The 18,775-nt window shown below is 51.5% G+C and overlaps 2 protein-coding genes across 2 annotated transcripts; both read left to right on the forward strand.

Moving 5' to 3' along the window:
• Positions 1-825: 825 nt before the first annotated feature.
• Positions 826-1,758, forward strand: LOC132335004 (olfactory receptor 14J1-like). Its single transcript, XM_059861126.1, has one exon. The coding sequence runs from the start codon at positions 826-828 to the stop codon at positions 1,756-1,758; it is 933 nt and encodes a 310-aa protein (XP_059717109.1).
• Positions 1,759-17,485: 15,727 nt separating this feature from the next.
• Positions 17,486-18,421, forward strand: LOC132334832 (olfactory receptor 14J1-like). The gene has a single exon (XM_059861014.1). The coding sequence runs from the start codon at positions 17,489-17,491 to the stop codon at positions 18,419-18,421; it is 933 nt and encodes a 310-aa protein (XP_059716997.1). The 5' UTR covers positions 17,486-17,488.
• Positions 18,422-18,775: the final 354 nt, after the last annotated feature.

An 18,775-nucleotide genomic window follows, 5' to 3' on the forward strand; every position in this document is an offset into this window, starting at 1 on the left:
CCAAGCTCTGAGCTGCCCTCCTGGGTGCAAATCTGTGCCAGAGCCTCTGGGAGTTCCCTGAACATCCCATGAGGAAGTGCAGAACTGCCAGAGCTGAGGAAATGCTGTTGGGTTTGCCATGGGAGCCGTGAGTGTCCTTGGCACAAGGGGGTGCTGAGACTTTGCCCAGAGACCTTGAGAGAGGGTGAGACATTCAGGGATCCCTCTGCTCTGGCAGGGTCTGGTTTATCCCAGGGTGACCCGGGAGTGTGACTGTGCTCTGATTGCAGCCAAAGGTGCAAAGCCAGGGCAGCTGGGAACAAGCCCATCCAGCCCCTCACCTTCCCTCAGCCACAGGGAATCCTCTGCCTTTCCAATATCTCAGTGGCAAACTCGGAGTGCAGCAGAAATGCTGGGGATTTCTGACCTCAGAGAGCCAGGAATGATGTGTGGGTAGGAAAACAGTGACTAAAACCTGCTCCTGTCATCCTTTGGACTTGCAGTGCAGATGCTACCAAGCTGTCTCCATTAAGAGTGATTCTCCTGACAAATCCTGAATATCCAGCCTTGTCCCTCTGCCACAGGGCCACAAACCCAGGGCAGTGGGGCAGGGATGGCTCCTCGCAAACCCCCACACACAGACCTGGCTGTTGCTGGCACACTCAGCCAGCACAACTGGAGCCCAGGCAAGGACCTGGGTGAAGGTTTTCCCAGAGCAGGAACAAGGGTGGGCGAGTCCCAGCAGGACAGTCTGCAGGGAATGGCCCAGGTTTGGCTCAAAGCAGCCTCTCCTGACTTGTCACTGTCCTTTCTCCATGAACAGGTCCCCAAGTCCAGCCCCAGCAGATGTCCAACAGCAGCTCCATCAGCCACTTCCTCCTGCTGGCATTGGCAGACACGCAGCAGCTGCAGCTCCTGCACTTCTGCCTCTTGCTGGCCATCTCCCTGGCTGCCCTCCTGGGCAACGGCCTCATCATCAGCGCCGTAGCCTGCGGCCACCACCTGCACACGCCCATGTTCTTCTTCCTGCTCAACCTGGCCCTCACTGACCTGGGCTCCATCTGCACCACTGTCCCCAAAGCCATGCACAATTCCCTCTGGGACACCAGGACCATCTCCTACACAGGATGTGCTGCTCAGGTTTTTCTGATTTTCCTCTTCCTTGGATCAGAGTTTGCCCTCCTGACCATCATGTGCTACGACCGCTACGTGTCCATCTGCAAACCCCTGCACTACGGGACCCTCCTGGGCAGCAGAGCTTGTGCCCACATGGCAGCAGCTGCCTGGGCCAGTGCCTTTCTCTATTCACTGCTGCACACAGCCAATACATTTTCCCTGCCCCTGTGCCATGGCAATGCCCTGAGCCAGTTCTTCTGTGAAATCCCTCAGATCCTCAAGCTCTCCTGCTCCAAATCCTATTTCAGGGAACTTGGACTTCTTGCTGTTAGTGCCACTTTAGCACTTGGCTGTTTTGTGTTCATTGTTTTCTCCTATGTGCAGATCTTCAGGGCCGTGCTGAGGATCCCCTCTGAGCAGGGACGGCACAAAGCCTTTTCCACCTGCCTCCCTCACCTGGCCGTGCTCTCTCTGTTCCTCAGTACTAGTATATTTTTGTACCTGAAGCCACCCTCCATGTCCTCACCATCCCTGGATCTGGCCCTGTCAGTTCTGTACTCGGTGGTGCCTCCAGCCCTGAACCCCCTCATCTACAGCCTGAGGAACCAGGAGTTCAAGGCTGCAGTGAGGAGACTGATGACTGGATGGTTTCAGGGACATTAAACTGCTGGCCAGTTTCACCAAATCTCTTGTAGTAAAAGTCATTTTTGATACTTCTTGTTGGTTTCATTTTGGAGGTTCTTTTTCTTTGTTTTACTTTTTTCACATTGTCCACAAATAAATGTCATTGTTTGTGCCATTTCACATTTTTTTTCTCTCCACCTTCCCCGTGGTCACAGACTGTGTCAATGAGGGGTTTCACTCTCGGTGGCTTTAAAGGAACTAAAGGATCTCCCAACAAAGTTTTCTGCAGAGATGCCCTTTTGCTGCCTTCTCTGGAGCTGCAGCAGCAATGTCTGTGTGCAGAGCTGGGGGCAGATCAGTGCTGGCCCAGCAGCTGTGCCCAGCAGCAGAACTTGGTGTTGCCAGTGCTGCTCCCGTGGCCCTGCCCCGCTGCCCTGGTGGCCCTGGTGTTGCTGCAGGACCTGAGTGACGTGGCTGCAGCAGGGACAGGTAATGGGCACTGCTGGGGCAGCACTGACACCTCAGGCCAGGGCCTGGGGGCTCCAGGCTCCTTGCCCAGGCTCTCTCAAGAACACGGCCTGGCCACTACTCAGCACAGAAAACCCCCGTGAGCAGCCCCAGGGTGGCCGTGGGCAGGCTGGGGGCAAACAGCATGGCTGGTGCTCTGCAAGGGCCCTGGGAGAGATGGGAAGGAGCAGCAGAGCAGGGGCTGATCCATCCCCAGTGTGCTGGACAGCCCAGGGCAGCATCCCAGAGCGTCCTCATGGAGCTGCCAACAACATCCCCCCTCTGCAGCCCTGGCCTCTCCCCCAGCTCACACAGGTGCCCCATCCTTGCAGGCACAGGCACGGCAGCACTGGCTCAGCAGCCCCTGTTTGCATTGCACAGAGCTGAAGGGAGCACCCCCATGCTGTTGCTGTGGGGACAGGAACCTGAGGGAGCACAAATGCCATCAGCCCCTGGGGCCAGCAAGGGCTGGGGGACACCAGGGAAACCACTCAGCTTTTTCCTGGCCTCTGCAGTCAGCTGGAAAGTTTGTTCCCTTGAGCTGGGATTTTCCTGTCCCACTGCAAACATTGTTGCTCAGAGCCAGGGCTGCCTGGCAGCCACCCCCAAACTGCCCTGAGCATTTCCTTGGCTTCACCTCTGCTTTCTTCACTCCTCTTATTAATAAATTTCTTCCCATTGCCCAGCCCTCTTCCCTCCCCTGCAAACAGCCCATCACTGGTTGCCCTTTCCTCTCTGGCCCCACTCCCCATTGCAGTTCCTGACTTGGCACCATGGAATGTCACTTGGGCAGCAGGATCATCCTACAAGTGCTGCAGGAATTGTCTGCAGGCTCCTGCAGCGCCTCCTGCTGCTCCCTTGCCAGAGGCACCACAGCCCAGGGGGGCACATCTGGGCTGCTGTGTCTGGCTCTGGGGCTCCCTGCTCTGGGCAATCAGGAGGACACTCTCCAGCCCCTCCATGTCCTTCCTAAATTGGGGACCCATAACTGGACACAGCACTCGAGGTTCTGCCCTACCAGTACCCAGCACAGGTGAAGAATCACTGCCCTGCTCCTGTTGGCCACACCATTCCTGATCCATAGCAGTGCCAGGAGTTGGATGAGGGAAATGGTGGGGAGGGGGAAGGGACAAAGTGTCATTGGTTGTCACCCATAAAGGGTCTTGATTTTCATATCAATTCAGACTGCAGTGGAATGTGCTGGGAGTCATCAATTGGACATTGCTGATTTCAATCTCTAAACAGGAAAAGAAATCAGGACAAAACAGTTCTCTCTGAATTGTTTTCAAAAAATTATATTGACTTAGACTGCACTTCTGAAATCTGTCTAATTAATGATAGAAGACTTGAAAATTTAAATGATTCCCAGGGGCTTTTCTTGCTCAGGTGTTTTGAACAAATGCTTATGAACCTTTATCTCTGAATTCCTGAACTGAAGAGATCAAGAAAGAAGAGGCCTCTGGAGTAATAAAATTCATCATCAACCTCCAAGTGGCTGATGATCCACCCCCATCAGAGCAGCAATGAACAGAAATGGGCACAGCTTTGTGGCTGCCCCAGCTTTGGGATGGGCCCTGGGCCTGGAGCAGGAGCAGCTCTGGAGGGCCCCAAGGCCGGGGCTCTTGTGTTGCCCTGGGAAGTTAGAATGGCAGCAGGGGCTGCAGAGCTCTCAGCACCTCAGCCAGAGGGGAGCAGGGCACCCAGGGAGCCTCCTTTGGCCTTGGCCAAGCACCTTCCCCCATGGCTGGGGCTGAGTCCTGGGGGAGCTGCAGCTGCTGCTGTGCCCTTGCCAGGGGCTGAGGCTGTGGGGCAGTGCCCAGAGCAGCCTGGCCTGAGCAGAGCTGTGGGGCCAGAGCCGGCTGGGCTGGGCTGGGGAGAGGCCCTTGGTGCTGCCCAGAGCTCAGGGCAGCTGGGAGAGCTTGCAGGGAGCTGGGCTGGGCTCAGAGAGCCTGGCCAAGACACCATCAGTGTCCATCTCAGCCTGGCTGAGCGTGCAGGGGCAGGACTCAGGCCAGGCCTTGTGGGGCAGGGCCAGCGCCTGTGCCAGGCATTGAAAACAGGCAAGTGGCCCAGAGAGGAGGCTGCTCTGTGCCCTTGGGGGCATGGACAGAGCAGGGAGGGGGCCCAGGACATTTGTCACCACCCACCTCTGTCCCTTCTCCGTGATGTCTTCCTGTCAGACTGTGACAGGGAATTCCTGTCCCTCTCTCATTGCTCAGGGCTCTTCCTGGGGCACTGAGATGTGGGAATGCTCCTTTCTCCTGGTGTCCAGTCTGGGCCTCCCCAGCTGCCTTTGGCATTAATTCTTCGGCATTAATTCTTCCTTTCTCTGCCTGTTCTCTACTATGTCAAAAGGATCCACCATCTCTGAAATCACCCTTCAATCCCTCCCAGGGCTCTCCTCTGCTGTCCTCTGTCTCCACCCACTGAGTACAGAGCTCCTGTGTCCCTAACGAGTGGTCAAGTGATTGAGGCCAAGAGCACCTGGACAAGAGGGACAGTTCTTTTCTACTGGAAGGAAACCACAGAACCCCAGGGTTTGAAGGCAGATGAGAGGCAGTCACCAGAGGCCAAGCCAAGCCGGACCTGTCTGTCCTTGCAGCTTTTGTCTGAAAGCACCCTTTGGATATCTGGGGAGTTTTGGCGGTGGAATTCCATTTCAGCCATGGATTCCTGGACTGGAATGACAGCTCTCCATAGGAAGGAAAGGGCAGAGCCCCAGTGTTTCAATGCCTGATTAGAGGCAGCCCCAAGGAGGCCAAGGCCAGCCAGACCTGTAGTCAGGGAGGAATCCTTGGAGAGACAGAATTTGGGAGGCCAAAACCCCACTTTTGTCTATAGACATCTGTATGAGAAGGAGAGTTCTTTTCCATAGGAAGGAAAGTACGGAGCCCCAGTGTTTCAAAGGCAGATGAGAGCTGGCCTTCAGGAAGCCATGGGAACTTGGACAGTCCTGGCAGCTTTTGTCTGGGACTTATCCTTGGATATAAGGAGTTTCAGAGGCAGATTCTCAGTTTTGGCCATAGATGCCCAGACTTGAAACATAGTTTTTTCCATGGGAAGAAAAGCACAGGCATGCAGTGTTTTGAAGGCAGATGAGAGGTGGCCCACATGACACCAAGGCCAGCCAGAGCAGTCTGTCCTGGCAGGTTTCATATGGGAACAATCCTTGGATAGAATCAAATTTGAAGGAGGAATCCAAATTTCGGCCATGAACACCTGGAGGAAAAGGACAGTCCTTCCCCACAGGAAGGAAAGCACAGAACTGCAGGGTTTCAGGGGCTGATGAGAAGCGACCCTCAACATGCCAAGGTCAGCTGGATCAGTCAGGCAGCCTCCAGGAGTCCCAGCTAGCCAGACCTGTTCCATGTTCTTGGATCCTTGGGGCCCTGCAGCATCACAATGGCCCCTTGCTTCCATGAGGCCTTGCAGTGTCCAAATGGTTTCCTTGTTTCCATGGGACTGTGCAATGCCACAATGGCCCACTGGTTCCATGAGGTCATGGAGTCTCAAAATGGCCCCTTGGTTCTATTGGGTTCCCCAGGATCACAGTGGCCCCTTGGTTCCACAAGGCCTGGATGTGGCCCCTAATTTCCATGGGGACCCTCAGTGTCACAACGGATCCTTGCTTCCATGGGGCCCCTCAGTGTCACAATGGTCTCCATGGTTCCCCAGGCCCCACAATGTCGCGTGATGCCTCTGTTTCATGAGCTCTGCAATGTCCCAATGGACCTTTGGACCCTGGGGGTTTGCAGTGTCACAATGGTCTCCTTTGGCTCCACAGTGTCACAATGGACCATTGATGACAGGAGGCCCCTCTGTGTCACCCTGGACCATTGGTTCCATGCAGCCCTGCAGTGTCACGATGAACCCTTGGTTCTGTGGGTTCCACAATGTCACCATGGCCCCTCGGTTCCATGCAGCCCTGCAGTGTCACAATGGTCTCCTTTGGCTGCCCAGTGTCACAGTGGTCCGCTGATGACATGAGGCCCTGCAATGTCACAATGGACCTTTGCTTCCATGCAGCCCTGCAGTGTCACAATGGTCTCCTTTGGCCTCTTGGTTTCACAAGGCCCCACAGTATCACAATGATGCGCTTGGTTCTGTGGGGACTCCATGGGTCAAATTGGTCTCACTGGTTCCATGAGGCCTCACAGTGCCACAATGCTTTGCTTACTCCATGGGCCCTCATAGTGTCACAATGGTCTCCATGATTCCATGAGTCCTCTCAGTGTCACAATGGTCTCCTTGGTTCCATGGTGCCCCACAGTGTCACAATGGCCCCTTGGTTCCATGAGGCTGTGAAGTTTCTTAATGTCTCTCCATGGTTCTCCAAGGCCATGCAATGTCAGAATGGACCTTTGGTACCATGGAGTCTCACAGTGTCACAATGGCCCCTTGTTTCCATGGCACCCCAAAGTGTCACAATGGTTCCATGAGGCACTGCAGTGTCACAATGCACCCTTGGTTTGATGGGGCCTCTCAGTGTCACAATGATCCCTACATTCTATGGAGTCACACACCATCAGTACAGTCCCCTTGGTTCCATGAGGCCCAGCAATGTCACAGTGCTCTTCATGATTCCATGAGGCCCCTCAGTGTCACAATGGTCCCTTGGTCTCACAAGGCCCCACAGTGTCACAATGATCCCTTGGTCTCACAAGGCCCCACAGTGTCACCATGGTCCCTTGGTGTCACAGGGCCCCACAGTGTCACAATGGTCCCCTGGTTCCATGGCCCTGTGCTGCTGCATTCCCCCCTCCCCTTCTCAGGCCGCCCTGCCAGCTGAGAAATGCTCCTTGGGCCTTGGCCTTGGCCAGCAGCCCCTGGGCTCAGCTCCTCTGCAGCTCATCACAAACACTGTCTGCTCCAGGCTCTGCTGCTGCCCAACCAGCTCCTGGTTTCTGTAGGAGCAGCCCTGAGAACTGTTTTTGTTCCCTCGGTGGCACAACATCCCTGTTCTCACACTGCCAAAGAAAGCTATTGATGCAGCTTCTTGATGATCATCCAAGTGCAGCCAGGATGAACCGCTGCTGGAACTGAAGCCCCTCTCTTGGGGCCCTGCAAACAGCGCTCCAAAAGGAGCCCTTGGAGCTCTCCTGGGCCAGCGACTCCCTCTGAGTGGGGCCCCTCCGAGCCAGGAACTGTCCCAGTTGTCTGCACTCGGGGATCCTGAGCAATGACAGAGCCTGGGCTGATCCACCACTCCTCCAGGCTCAGCCCTTTGCCCGCTGGGGAGATGCCAAAGCATCCTCAGGGAGCATTTCCCTGCCCTCAGGAGAATTCCTCACAGGTGCCTTGCACTGACTCTTTGTGTCTGTGTGCACACAGGAGTTCCTGTGCTGGGGAAATGTGGCAAAAATGCTGCTCTCTGAGGGGTTTGAGTGCCTTGGATAGCTGAGTCAGTCAGATATCCAGATATCAGAAAGTGAGGTTAGGTCACGAGGTCTAAGCTAAGTTAAATGCTGCTAAGAGTTTTTCCTTTGGTAAGCTGTTATGTTAAATATAAGTTATTAGCGAAGTTAAATACTGTTGTGTGTTATTCCACTGTTAAATCATTAAGTCATAAGTTGCAAGTCCGATTAAATAGTGGTATTTCTGTTCTTTTGCTAAATTGTGAAGTTGAAGGTATCAGTTAAGGTTAAGGTGTAAGTTAAGTCCTGTTGAATTTGAGCTCTGTTACGCTTTTAGGCCGTATTCCTTTTATCCTTGCCGTCACTGTCCTTGTGTCACACACACACGTAGGGACAGTTCTCGGTTCATTTCAGGTTTGCCCGAATTCTGTTTGGTTTTGTTGTTGCTTTGTTTCCTTGGTGTGCCTGAAGTGGCCAGTCAGGAGCAGAGTGACTCTTGCCAAGGAACTTTGTGCTGCTGTCCCTTAATACTAAATCTGTTTTTTGCTGATCCCTCGCTGGGGATTTTTTCAGCGCTCTCAAGCCTTTGTTCATTACAGGGTGAAAGAGCCCTGGCCCAGGCTCTGGCCCTGGGGGACACGGGGACCCTGCTGGGGGGTCCGTGTCCCCCTGTCCCACCCCCACGGCCCCGGCCCCCTGTCCCCATGTCAGGCTCTGGGGTCGATCTAGTGGAACATCCTCTGGGGGAGGCTGCGGCACCGGGGGCTGGGGGACCCGGGGGGACAGGGGGCCCCGCTGTGCACGAGCAGGGTTGGACTGGTCTGGGGGGAACTGTGACCTCCCCAGTGACCTCACACAGCCCCTCTGATGTCACACACCCCTCTAATGTCACAGCCCACTCTGGGATGTCACACAGCACCCTTGTGATGTCACAGAGCCAACTCTGGGATGTCACCCTGGAATGTCATGCAATGACCCTCTTGGGGCTTTGGTGCTCTTTGCATCAGACTCGGTCCCTCAGAGTGTGCTCAAAGAACTTCTCAAGAACTCAAAATGAAAGTCCAAATTCTCTTTAACTTTAAATGGGCCCCACTCATGGACACACCTCACGTGAAAATGTCCACAAGTTCCAGGTAGAGCAGAACACTGGAGGCAGTGATGACAGGTGGGGACAAGCAAGGGAAAGGTGTCTCTGATGCCGAGCAAACCTGGATGTGTTTTAGGAATGCAAAGGGCCAAGGCCTGAGCCCCAGCCCCTGGCAAGGCAGTTCTTGTCCCTCCCTCAGTGCTCAGGGCTCTTCCCGGGATGGGCACTGGGGTGTGGGGATGTGCAATACCAAGGGCAGCACCATGGGGCAGCCCCTGCCAGGCTGCTGAGCAGGGATAAGGAGGCAATGAGGGCCCAGGGCTGCAGCCATGGCCAAAGTGCTGCACAAGTTAACTCTGTCATGTAGTAATCACATATCCTCTGAACAGAGAGAGACATAGCTGTCCCAGGATTTTCATGGGAAGCTGTGAAAAGATGTGAGAAATCTGAGAGAAAGAATTAAAACAATTATTATCTCAATCACTGCACCTGACAGGCAATCTCTTTTTGTCAACGATGTTTACAAGAAGTTGTCCTTTCTTGTCCAATAGGTGAGAGAAGATTCCTAAAGGCCAATCAGGTCTTAGGTCCACCATTGTTTCTATAAGAACTGTAGATTTCTAATAACAAAGAGCCTTTTCGTGCCTTCTGGTGATCGAGTCTCTGTATCACCTTTGTCTGTCCCTGATACCCCTTTGGTCATACTGTCAGGGCCTTGCAGCTGCTGCCCATCCCTGTGCCCTGTGCAGCCCAGGCTGTCCTACGGTGTCCCTGCCCTGAGCCTCTGTCCCAGCAGGCTGTGCTCATCCCCCGGCTGCCCCACCTGGCTGGCCCCTTCCTTTGCTGACAGCTCTGCCTCCTGCCTGCCCACATAAACCCTTGACCCTGATACCAAAGGGATTAGTTCAATTTTTCCTGTGCCTGTGAACTTTCAGCAGAGAAAAAAGGCATGCAGGGCCTGCGTTCCTAGCAAGAATGGCTAGAAGAGAAGATGAAGACATATGGCTCAAGAATGCAGTGATAGAAAAAGCAAGGACTGAATCTGGGAACTTGGGGTGGGTTTTATGGAAATGGGTAACTTGGAATATACACATAGTGACTGTATTTAAGTGATACACTGGTAGAATCACGTGTCCACGTAAGGAGTTATCACCCGCTGGACCTCAGGCCTAAATAAATGCTGCTCTCTTAAACACCAAATTAGCTTTAAGGAGTCTTATTCTGATATTTTGGACATTTGGTGACAGCAGAGGCTCACAGAACCAAGGATCCAGCTGTGACACTTGGAATCCCATGGAATAAAGGGTCCATTGTGATGCAGTGGAACCTCATGGAACCAAAAGTCCATTGTATCAGAGCAAGGCCTCATGGAAACCAGGAGACCATTGCTGACAGCATGGAAGCTCCTGGAACCGTGGGCTCATTGTGGAAGTTTAGGGCTGCAGGGAACCAATGGTCCCTTGTGACACTGTAGAACCTTCTGGAATCAAGGTGGTCATGTTATGCTATGGAACCTCATGGAACAAAGGATCCATGGTGACATTGTGAAACTCAGACCATTATTGACAGTGTGGAAGCTCATGGAACCAAGGATCCATTGTGGCTCTGTAGGGTTTCGCAGAACCAAGGAGACCATTTGGACACTGTGGGGCCTCCAGGAACCACCTGCCACTGTGACACATGGGCCACATGGAGCCGAAGGGCCATTGAGACACTGAGGAACCTCCTGGAACCAAAGTCTTTTGCGATGCAGTGGAACCTCAGGGAACCAAAGGTCCATTGTTACACTGAGGGGCCTTGTGGAACCAGAGGGACCATGGTGGCACCGTGGTGCTCCATGGAACCAAGGGGCCATTCTGATTCTGCTTTGCCTCATAGAGCCAAGAGGCCACTACAGCACTGCAGGGCCTCAATGAATTAAGGCAGTCTTGTGACACTGTGGGCTCCTTGGAACCAAGGGTCCATTGGGATATTGCAGGGCCTCATGGAACCACGGAGACCATTATGAGCCTTCAGAACCCATTGTAACCAAGGGGCCTTTGTAGCAAGGCAGAGTCCCATGGAACCATGGGGACCACAGTGACACTGTGGGGCTCCATGGAACAAAGGGGCCATTCTGACACCACGGAACCAAGGAGACCATTGCTGTGCTACAGGGCATCATGGAACCATGGGGACCATAGTGACACATGAGGCTCCATGGAACAAAGGGGCCATTCTGACACCATGGAACCACTTGGCCATTGCTGTGCTACGGGGCATCATGGAACCATGGGGACCACAGTGACACTGTGGGGCTCCATGGAACAAAGGGGCCATTCTAACACCAGGGAACCACTTGGCCATTGCTGTGCTACGGGGCATCATGGAACCAAGGAGGCCATTGTGACACATGGGGCCTTGTGGAACCAAAGAACTATTGTGGCACTGCAGGGCCTCATGAAACCAAGGGCACAATAGTGACACTGTGAGGCTCCATGGAACCAAACAGACATTCTTAAAGTGCAGAACCAAGGAGGTCATTGTGACACTCTGGGGCATCGTGGAGTTGATTGTCCATTGTGACACAGCATGGCCTCATGAAACCATGGAGGCCATTTTTACACTTTGAGGCCTTGTGAAGCCAAAGGGCCATTGTGGCATTTTGCATCCCCATGGAACCATTGTGATGCTACAAGGCCTCATGGAAGCAGGGAGTCCATTGTGACACTATGAGGCCCTGTTGGGCCAAAGGGCAATTGTGGCATTGTGTGGCACCATTAAACCAAGGAGACCATTGTGACACTACAGGGCCCCATGCAACAAAGGATTGATGGAACAATGTGGGACTCATGGAACCAAAGGTTCATTGTGACATTGCAGGGCCTCATGGAATACTGGAGACCGTTTTGACTCTGCAGGGCCTCATTGAACCAAGGGTCACTTGTGATACTGCAGTACCAAGGAGACCACTGGTACACTGCAAGGCCTCATGGAAGCAAGGGGGGAAAATTGTGACGCCACAGGGCCCAGTGGAAGCAAGGGGACAGTGTGACACAGGTGGGCCTCAGGCAGCCAAGGGGCCATTGGGACCCTGAAGACCCCAAAAGAACCAAGGGGCCATTGTGACACTGCAGCCTCATGGAACCAAGGGGGCCATTGTGTCATTGTGCAGCTCCATGGAAAGAAGGAAACCCTTCTGAGACTGCAAGGCTTCCTGGAAGCAAGGGGCCATTGTGACACCATGGGGCCCCATGGAAACAAGGGGCCAGTGTGACACTGCAGGGCCTTGTGGTACCAAGGATCTAGTATGACACCACCAGTGTGACACTGCAGGGCCTAAGGGATCCAAGGGAACAGGTAACAGCTCTGATTGGCTTGGCCTGACTGGCTCAACTGACCTCAGCATGTTGAGGGTCTGTTGTCATGTGCCTCTGAAACACTGGGGCTCTGGGCTTTCCTTTCTGTGGAAAAGAACTGTCTCTCCTGCCCAGGCAACCATGGCCAGAACTGATACTTCTCCAAAATTCACTGTATGCAAGGATTTCTCCCAGACAAAAGCTGCCAGGACAGACAGGCCTGGTTCACCTTGGCCTCTGGTGGTCACCTCTAATCTGCCCTGGAAACACTGGGGCTCTGTGCTTTCCTTCTGTTATAAATGATCGATTCTGCAGCCAAATTTATAAAAAAAAATTATAAATTTATTAGATTGACAACTAAAAATAATAGAATATTATAAAACCGCCACAGCTAAGACAATGTCAACCCCAGACTTTGACGCTGGGTGAACCTGGTTCAAACTGACGTAGTGTCAGCGTCTCCCCAGAGTGTCACCCCAACTGCTCCAGGTATCCAGCTTATATACAGTTTATTCTGCCCCGAGCAGAAATGACTTAAGATTTCTATAAGTTCTTACATATGTATAACGGGAACTATACAAATTCAGTCCAGTAAAAATGTCAGTCCATAGGTTTGGATGGCTGTCTGGGCTCCTCGAAATGGTCTTCCTTTCAGCTGTAGCCAGGATGTCGCCATTATCCGATGGAATCTCTCCCAGGTGTTGTTCAGTGAATGTGCTGGACATTCTTGGGAAATGGTCATTGATCACCTAGAAAAGACTCATTCACTCATTAATGGTCATGATTTTATCTGAGCGAGTCCGGGAAATCTTTTGGAAATGAAATGCCCTGCTTCTGGCCATGGGGGTCAGATGCATGGTTGGATCTTTATAATTTGTATACAATTTCTAAAGCATGAATTATCTACATCATATACTACAATCCCTCCCCATTTATTTTACCCATTTAATTCATGCTTCTACTTTATTAATTTTCTATTTCTACCTACCACTATTGAGGGTTCCTCACAAGTGGAGTATCCCTTACACTATTCGGTATTCTCCTTGTGGGATGCCCTGATATACTACACTACTTCTTTCTTCTGTGGTTTGTCTTTCAAACCTTGCCAATGCTTCTGCAGTATCGCTGGCATACCTTCTCTCCCTGAGCCTCATGATCTTAGATGCATCACCTCTGGAAGCTCCCTCCGAGTCTATGGGGACTATTGCAATCTGCATTCCCCTGACTACAGAGTGGATCAGTCTGATAAAGCATGGAATCAGACAGGGTAGGAATAGGATCCCGGCTACTGAACAGAGAACGAGAAATATTACTTTGTTCCACCATGCTCCATCGAATAACTTGTCCCACCAGGAGGACTGCAAAATCGAATTCCATTTTTGGACGGGGACATGGGCCACTATCGTCGGCCGGGGACTATGTACAAATCAGAAACGGGACGGGACTGTTGTGGAATGCACCTTGAGATGTTTTATTTTCCAGCATCAGTCTCATGACATGGTTATGACAATGGGAAGATGCCAGCAGCTCACATCCCAGGCAGCAGACAAAGAACTTAATGTTACAACTTACTTTATAACTTTTTAGACCAATCACACAAAGCAAAAGCATATTGACAGTGATTGCATCCAACCACTATAAGCACACGTACCTTTGGTTAAAACAATGCTTGCTTCTTTCGAATACAATGCCTGCTTGTAAGCCTTAAAACACAATGCACAGAGCTCCATTATTAAGCTTCAAACTTCCTAATAATATGCTAGATAAACTTTTCTGCAGCTTAGGAAGTTATCCTAGACAAGTGTTAATACACAGACCATTGTTCTACTTGTCCTAGCTTTTCTACTTTTTAAATAATTTTTCTGCTGACCCATCTCATGGCTACCGCTTAGCCCTAATCACAGTTCTGCTGTCTCTGAGGCCTGCTTTTTGCAGCTTTCCCAAAACCCTCTGATTTTGTGGATTCCCACACCATGTTCTCAGAAGGCTAATTTGTTATTTTATGATACTATAATATATTAAAGAATACCAAACTATACTATACTAGAGAATACAGAAAGAATACAGAAAGAAGGCTAAAAAGATAATAATGAAAACTTGGGACTCTTTCCAGAGTCTCAACACAGCTTGGCCCCAATTGGCCATTGAGTCCAAACAACTCACAGCAGAAACCAATGAAACAACCACCTGTTGGTAATCAATCTCCAACCACATTCCAAAGGAGCAAAACACAGAAAAAGTAAATCAGATAATTCTTGTTTCCCTTTTTCTCTGAGGCTTCTCAGCTCCCCAGGAGAAAAATCCTGGGCAAAGGGATTTTTTCAGAAAATGTGAATGCCACAGGCAGGCAGGCACATAGAGAAGCAACATGAAGACATTGAGGTCAGTGAAGGGGAACTTGAATCCCAGAAGGGAGGGATGAGGAGATGCCTTGATCTTGGGGCTGAAATCCTCTTGTAAAGCTATGGAGAAGGATGTGATTGGTACATCAGACTCTCTTTTTCCCTATAACACATAGAAAAGTATGGGGAAATGACTTGTTCTGCAAAATGCTCCATGCTAAAGTAAGCAAGTGTTGAAGTAGCTGTGATCTCCTGAGAAGTTTGTACATGGAAAGAGAGAAGAGTGATGAGACTCTGTGCCTTTACAGAAAGAAGATCTCTGTTCTCAGAGATGAAGATGATTTCAGAAATAGATCAAGACAACCTTTGCTCTTAAACAGCTCATCTTTAAACTAATACCCCAAAGGCTGACATGGCCCAAAAACACAGCTGTGGGACAAGCTGTGTAAAAATGGGAGGGACTTAACCATTGCAGATTTTCCAGGCAGCTGCTATTCATGGAAATTGAGAGCCACAAGTGAACTGTTTACTTGTAGAGAAGTCTCCATAGAATGAAAGAGAGACTCCTCTCTCGAAGTAACCTGAAGAAAGACTATTCTAGAGGTGGTAAAATGACTGAAAATTTTAGGTTTTCTCTCTTTACATTCTGAGTAAGAAAGGAGAGGGTGTAGGCAGAGAAGTGTTCTGAAAGGTGTGTTCTCATACTTATTGTTCTTTCTTTTAGTTAATATTAGCAAACTTCTCTTTATAGTCTTTTAAAGTTTTGAGCCAACATTGCCTTTCTCCTAATCCTATCTCACAGCAGGAAATGAAGAAGTATTTTCTAGTGAGTGCACAGGTAATTTGCCAATACTGAATTGACCACAATAATTGCTGCATTCTCCAAGAAACTGTCAATTACTGAACCAAAACCACTACAGAAACATTTCTGATGAACTGCATGAGAGCAGAGGGAAATCAAGGCAGAGCCATGGTTTGTCAGGACTTGCTTGATCCTAATGAGCCCTGTGGTGCATTTGGAGCTGAGCCCTGGAACCTCAGGGCCTGAGAGGAGATTGCACAAACCATTCCAGGAGTCAAAGTAGAAAACCCTAAAGTGTCTTGAGGCATTAATGTGACCCACTGAGGTCCATCCCCAACACAGACTACTCATGGACTCCTTGGAGGAGAGAATTGGATGCCAGGATGGCACAAGAAACCTCTCAGAAACCTCAGTGTAGAAAGGAAAATCCAAAGTACCTTAAAAACTTTGAGTATCTCAAAGCATTAATGAGTCCCACTGAGTGTCAGTACAAAGCTCTCAGGGGATTCATTAAAGCAGATAATTGGGGCCATGATTGCACAAACCTCTCACAGAGTCTGCATCAAAAGAGAAACACCAAGTACCTTAAAAGAACTGAAGTACCTTGAAGCATTAATGAGCCCCACTGAGTGTTGTTACTGACAAAGCCTCTCCAGGGACTAATTACAGCAGATAATTGGAGGCCATGATTGCTGAAACCTCTCAGAGACTCCAAGGCAAAAGCCAAACCCAAAATCCTATGAAAAACCCTGGAAGCATTAAGGAGGCCCCAGGGCCATTCCTGAGCAAGGCTCCCCAGGGACTCCTTCCAGCAGATCCTTGAGGCCACTGGGATGTGGGCTAGGGGGGGTGCTGAGGGCAGGACAAGGGGCTGACAGTGCCCAGCCTGGCTGGGGCTGTGCCAGGAGGACCCAGTGCCTCAGGACAAGGTGTCTCCTCCCAGCCCTTGCTGGCACAGACCCTGCTGTGGCCCAGGGCACCAAGACTTGGCTTCTCTTTGTCCCTGCCTGTCATCACTGCCTCCAGTTCTCTGCTCTGCCTGGGGCCTGGGGACACTTTCTCAGTGGTGTCCCTCAGTGGGACCCATTAAAAGTGAAAGAAACTTTGGAGTTGGATTCTGACTTGGAGTTCTGGAGAGGTTTCTTCAGCTCCCTCTCAGGGACTGATGTTCAGGGCCTGAGCACAAAGCCCCAGAGGCTCATTAAAGTCCTTGTGCTGTGTCTGTGCTGCTGAGCTGGGCTGGGCTCCTGGCACAGAGGAAGCTCCTGGTAACCAAGAAGAGCTTCAAAAGCACATTTCTCTTGATGAGCAGCTCTTCTCCCAGCCCAGCAGGGCTGGGGCACTGCCTGCAGCCACCCCGGGCACAGCACAGAGGCACAGAGAGCTTCAATCAGTCAGGGCTGGGAAGGTGCTGAGAAGTGCCTGGGGCAGAATCACTGCCAGCCCTTGGCACAGGAACCTCTGGCTGCAGGACAATGCAGCTGCAGCTCCTGGAGTCTCCTAAAGCTGGAACATCCAAATGCCTCCAGACTCTGTGAGTACATCTCTGATTCTCTCTTGTGCAGATCAGCCAGGGGTGCCCAGGGCTGTCCTGCAGAGCAGGGTCCTGCAGCCCAGGGTGCTGTGCTGGGGCAGGGACTCTGCTGCCTGCCAGGGACAGCTCTCAGCCAGCCCTGGCAGCTGCTCCCAGCACTTGGGGACAAGATCTGTAAGGAAAGAGACAGCTGGTAAGGCTTGGAAGTGTTCTCCTTGTGTGGTGAGGATGCTGCATTTTTCAGGATTGCTCCCAGCAGGATATTTAACTGCAGATTATACAGGGAGGATAGCAATGCAGAGGTTGCATAAAAGGGGAAATCCTTTTTTTTTAATCTCCTGGACTGGGTTGCCAGGATGGGGAGCTGCACATAGATATTCATCTCTCATTTCAGGTGGAAAAAAAGAGAAATTTTCTCTCAGATCTGAATAAACCCAGCAGTGACAGAACTCAGCCCAGGGCCCCTCAGAGGCAGCATCAGTGTCACTTTTCAAACCTTCTCATGGTTGCTCTGATGTTACCATCAGAGCTTGTAGAGCCAGAGTTACCCATGGGCAGTGCCTGAGCTGGCAGGGGTCTTCAGGGCAGAGCTGAGCCCTCAGGGCTGGGCTCTGGCAGCACTGGCAGGGCCTAGCCCTGGGCACAGGGAAGCAGCTGCTGGCAGGGACAGCTCCAGGCAGCAGAGCCCTGGGCAGGCAGTGGGGGGAAAGTGCCCCCAAGCTGCGCTGGGATATTTAAAGTCCTCTCCAAACCCAACTATTCCATGATTACTTTTTATACAGATTGCCTTGCCAAGACACAGCAAATGTCCAACAGCAGCTCCATCAGCCACTTCCTCCTGCTGGCATTGGCAGACACGCGGCAGCTGCAGCTCCTGCACTTCTGCCTCTTGCTGGCCATCTCCCTGGCTGCCCTCCTGGGCAACGGCCTCATCATCAGCGCCGTAGCCTGCGGCCACCACCTGCACACGCCCATGTTCTTCTTCCTGCTCAACCTGGCCCTCACTGACCTGGGCTCCATCTGCACCACTGTCCCCAAAGCCATGCACAATTCCCTCTGGGACACCAGGACCATCTCCTACACAGGATGTGCTGCTCAGGTTTTTCTGATTATCTTCTTCCTTGGAACAGAGCTTGCCCTCCTGACCATCATGTGCTACGACCGCTACGTGTCCATCTGCAAACCCCTGCACTACGGGACCCTCCTGGGCAGCAGAGCTTGTGCCCACATGGCAGCAGCTGCCTGGGCCAGTGCCTTTCTCTATTCACTGCTGCACACGGCCAATACATTTTCCCTGCCCCTGTGCCATGGCAATGCCCTGAGCCAGTTCTTCTGTGAAATCCCACAGATCCTCAAGCTCTCCTGCTCCAAATCCTACCTCAGGAAACTGGGGCTTCTTGCTGTTAGTGTCTGTTTAGCATTTGGCTGTTTTGTGTTCATTGTTTTCTCCTATGTGCAGATCTTCAGGGCCGTGCTGAGGATCCCCTCTGAGCAGGGCCGGCACAAAGCCTTTTCCACCTGCCTCCCTCACCTGGCTGTGGTCTCTCTGTTCATCAGCACTGGCACATTTGCTCACCTGAAGCCCCCCTCCATCTCCTCCCCATCCCTGGATCTGGCCCTGTCAGTTCTGTACTTGGTGGTGCCTCCAGCCCTGAACCCCCTCATCTACAGCCTGAGGAACCAGGAGCTCAAGGATGCCCTGAGAAAAATGATGACTATATCTTTTCAGAAACAATAAAGTCTCTCTTTTTTCTGCTTCATTACCTTCAGAATGTAAATCTTTACAATCTCAGCCTTTTTTCCTTGTGGTGCATTTTTTCATTGAGACCTTTTCTTATTTTTTTCTAGTGTTCTAATGTTTTTAATAAATTTCTCTAGTACTAAGCTGAGCATTTCTAAATGAACATCTACTTTTCTTGTGTAACACAAGGACTTTCAAGAGGCTTGTCTCCTGTGCATTTCAATAAAAACCAGTGGCTGTCCTGAGTTGTGTGTCCAAGGCATTTCCTGAGCCTTTCTCTGGCTCTGCAGGGGCAGTGCCTGTGAGCAGAGGTGGAGGGAAGAGGCTCCCAGCACAGCTGCACGGCCAAGG

The sequence above is a fragment of the Haemorhous mexicanus genome, chromosome 16, assembly GCF_027477595.1.
Source record: "Haemorhous mexicanus isolate bHaeMex1 chromosome 16, bHaeMex1.pri, whole genome shotgun sequence".
Classification (NCBI taxonomy): Eukaryota; Metazoa; Chordata; class Aves; order Passeriformes; family Fringillidae; genus Haemorhous; species Haemorhous mexicanus.